Below are 3,764 nucleotides of genomic sequence, written 5' to 3'. Positions count from 1 at the left end.
TCAATAAATTTCATACTAGTTTTAATTTTATGTTTGCATTTATCAGTATATATATTTTGTAAACATGGCAATCAAAAGTTTCTGTATTAATTAAGCTATACAATCATATTAAATAGAATACTAATTGAGTATTTATTTCCTTTTATAATATGCTATCAAAAGTCTTTTTTACCCTTGAATAATAAGTGATTCCATCTTACCTGTTACGAGGTAAGAGTCGTATTAACTATTGGATCGGGAAATAGTTTTTAACACATGGGTGATACACGGGTGGACATCACCTGTAAACTTCCATGTTATCTAAATAGTCATAAAATAATATGAAAAAATTGATAAGACATATTAATATGAGTTATATCACTCCACAAATATGTAAGTTTAAATTCAACTTTCACAAGCTGTAGTAAAAAAAACAAATAAAACTGAAACTAAGTATACGCAGATTCATAATTTTTTTTGTTATTTTTGCTACGGCTTTTAGAAGTTGAATTTAAACTTGTATGTTTATGTAGTAATATAACTTATATTAATCTATCTTGTTAATTTTTTTCATATTTTTAATAATTATTTAGATGACATGTAAGTAATAGGTGGACATCAACCTGTGTGCTAAAAAACTGTTTTCTTATTGGATCTTGTAAAGTTCACTCTATATATCTATATATAGTACCTACTTTTTTTGATACCGATAGTCCTAAAAAAGTTTAGAACTAGTCAACTAGAAGCTAGTTCTTTAATTGAGTATATGCTCTAATTAGCCGTCGACTAGGATAACCCTATCTTGCTCTTAGCAAAGTACCAATGACTTTATCAAAGTAATGTTGCTAGTCCACGAGGTGATTGGCTACTCGGAAGACAGTGGAGTCCCATCGGTGGTGTCGGAAGATGACTGAGCCCCATACGCATGTCCAGTTACGGCGAGCGCCGATACAGTCCTGTACATCTGCCGCGGCAGCGCCGGCAGCTGTCCCACGTCGTCGGACTGCAGAACGTGCATGGCCTGCGCGACGGACGGCCGCTCGCTCCGGTCAGGGTGCGCGCACCAGAGCCCAACGACCAGCACACGCTCCATCTGCCGCCACAGCTCGCCTTGCTCGTCCTCCTCGCCGCCGTCGCCGTCCCTCAGCCGTGGGTCGACGGCGTCGAGTACGCTGCTCCGGCCGTAGAGGTTCCACACCCATTTCAGCAGCACGAAGAACCCGTCGGGCGTGTCCGTCGCCGGTGGCCGGCCGGAGGCGATCTCCAGCAGGACGATGCCGAAGCTGTAGACGTCGGACTCGGTGCTCGGGCGGCGCGTGTTGACGAACTCCGGGTCGATGTAGCCGGCCGTCCCGAGCACGGCGTGCGTCGTCGTCCACCGCGCGCCGTGGTCGACAAGCCTGGCTAGACCGAAGTCGCCGAGCTTGGTGCTGAGTGACGCGTCCAGCATGATGTTGCTCGGCTTCAGGTCGCCGTGCACGACGCACTGCTCCCACTCCCCGTGCAGGTACCGCAACGCGGAGCCCAACCCAAGGATGATATGGTACCTGTCAATTAACAACCTGTCCGTCGTCCGTCCCAGCAACTAACACACAAATGTTGATAAAGAATGCAATGCACCACATGACAATTGAAACATAAACCTGGTGTTTAAAATATTTTTAGGTTCGGTATTTGTCAATCGCTTCCATTAGATTTACTTCAAAATTTATGCTTGTCGTTCACATGCTACTTTGTTTAATTTACTTCGTTACTGTTTGATTTCAATCCAAATATCTAGCAGAATTGCACGATCGATTGTCTTTGACGATTTTTGAGTTGATTTTGCCGTACCTTTCGGACCAGGACAGCAACCTGTCTCTGCTGTAGAGGTGCTTGTCAAGGCTGCCCTCTGTGACTAGCTCATACACAAGCAGGAGCCCCTTGCGGCTGTCGCACCAGCCGATGAGCTGCACGAGGTTCCGGTGCTTGAGCCGGCTGATGATGGTCACCTCCGCCTCGAACTCCTTCCTCCCTTGCGCCGACGACGACTCCGTCGAGAACATTTTGATCGCCACCGCGCGACGTCCTTCGCCACCGCCGCCGACTGCAAGGTCGCCCCTGTAGACGCTTCCGAACCCTCCCCGACCGAGCTTCTCCTCTTCAGCGAAGCCGCTCGTCGCGGCGGCCAGCTCGCGGTACGCGTACCGTCTCGGGCCACCGGCGGCCACACCTCTCTCGAGCTCTTCCCTCTCGAACTGATCCTCGGAGTCACTGTCCATGGCGTCAGTTCGTGCGGATTCTCTCGTATGCCGCTTCCATAGAAGCAAGCTGGCGGCAGCACAAGCCATGAGAGACATTGCAGGGAGTAGCACGGACAAGAGGATTACGATTACGGCTTTGGAGCTGGAGCTGGTTGTTGGAGGAGGCTGCGCTGCCGGTGCAGGCGCCATCGCGGGATCTTTGGATTTCAGAGTGGAGCTAAACGACCATGAGTGCACCTGATTCAGCTCGAGGCACCTGCCGGTGCCGCCGGAGAAGCCGACCGAGACTTCCTCCGGCAAGCTGGCCTTCATGTCTACCGGCGCGCTGACGTTGTACCGCTCGTCGTCGTTAATCCGGACAAGGGCGGACAGGACGCCGGTGAGGTTGTTGTAGCTGACCTCGGCGGTGACGATGGACTGGTTGGAGGCGAGGTTCTCGGACACGTTGGTGTACGCCGTGGATACGATGGAGTTAACGTCGATGCCCACATGGTATTGGCTCAGGTCCCAGTCGACGTTCTCGTACGTGTCGAACTCGACGGCGACGACGCGGCTGTCGCCGGTGGCGTTGAAGTGGTTGCTGTCGTTGAAGAGGCCAAGGTTCTGGCCGAAGCTTCTGACGGGGATGCTGGACGGGTACTGCGCGAGGAAGAAGGCCATCCCGTCGCCGGTGATGTTGCAGTAGCGGTAGACGGTCTCGTTGATGGGCCTTATCTGGAAGGTGAAGTTGGAGGTGAAGCTCGCGAGCTCGCCGGTGACGTTGTCCCAGAGCGGCACGGGCCGGGAGTAGGACGCCCTGCCGCCGTTGTAGACGGCGCCCTGGTTGTCAGCCTTAGTAAGGTCAAGCACGTCGGTGACCATGCTCGCGTCGCGCTCGCACCGGAGCTGCGTGCCGCAGAGGTTGCCGGAGCTGGAGAAGTTGAAGCTGAAGGTGAGAGAGGTTGCACGAGATGCGCACATCAATAGCAGTAAGCACCCGAGAAGTTGGCGAGTGTTCATTATTGCACTCAGCTTAATTAGCTGTTTCTTTTTCGATTGGGGATGAGATGAGATTTGACACTGCAAACAACCTTTTATATATATATATATATATATATATATATATATATATATATATATATATATATATATATATATAGGTTGTTTTCTTTTTCTGGCTAGGATTTTCTTTCTTGTTCCTCTCTAACTTCATGCAGAATTAATTGACAACTAAACCATGTGCCTAGCCTATCTATAAGAAGAGGTCATCTTTTCAGTACGAAATTATACGCGTTTTATTTATTGGTTCTGACAGCAGCCGCTGAAGCAGCTCTCCCTAACGTGTTTGATGGCTCGTCAAGTCGCCGAACTGAAGTCTCGGACGGGACGACCCATAATTGTGAAGAGCTTTTTTACCACAATTGAAAAAGCATCTATCACATAAAAATTTTACTAAAGTTCCTAGTACCTAAAAAAACCCAATTGTGAAAGATCATGAGGACGCCAAGAAAATCAAAGGCGGTCATTTTCTAGCTGTTAAAAGGAAAAAACTTACATATTTAT

At 48.8% G+C, this 3,764-nt stretch overlaps 1 protein-coding gene across 1 annotated transcript; it reads right to left on the bottom strand.

Annotated features, from left to right (window-relative positions):
• Window positions 1-692: 692 nt before the first annotated feature.
• LOC102720825 (L-type lectin-domain containing receptor kinase IX.1-like) lies at window positions 693-3,158 on the bottom strand. The gene is made up of 3 exons (XM_040527524.1): window positions 2,403-3,158; window positions 1,813-2,222; window positions 693-1,526 (listed from the first exon to the last, which is right to left on the bottom strand). Exons 1-3 carry the CDS (start codon window positions 3,081-3,083, stop codon window positions 845-847), a joined length of 1,773 nt encoding a protein of 590 aa, XP_040383458.1. The 5' UTR covers window positions 3,084-3,158; the 3' UTR covers window positions 693-844.
• Between the last annotated feature and the right edge of the window lie 606 nt (window positions 3,159-3,764).

This window comes from Oryza brachyantha, chromosome 9, assembly GCF_000231095.2.
Source record: "Oryza brachyantha chromosome 9, ObraRS2, whole genome shotgun sequence".
Classification (NCBI taxonomy): domain Eukaryota; kingdom Viridiplantae; phylum Streptophyta; class Magnoliopsida; order Poales; family Poaceae; genus Oryza; species Oryza brachyantha.
Note: the sequence above shows the minus strand (reverse complement) of the source record. Positions and strands in the feature narration are given on the sequence as shown.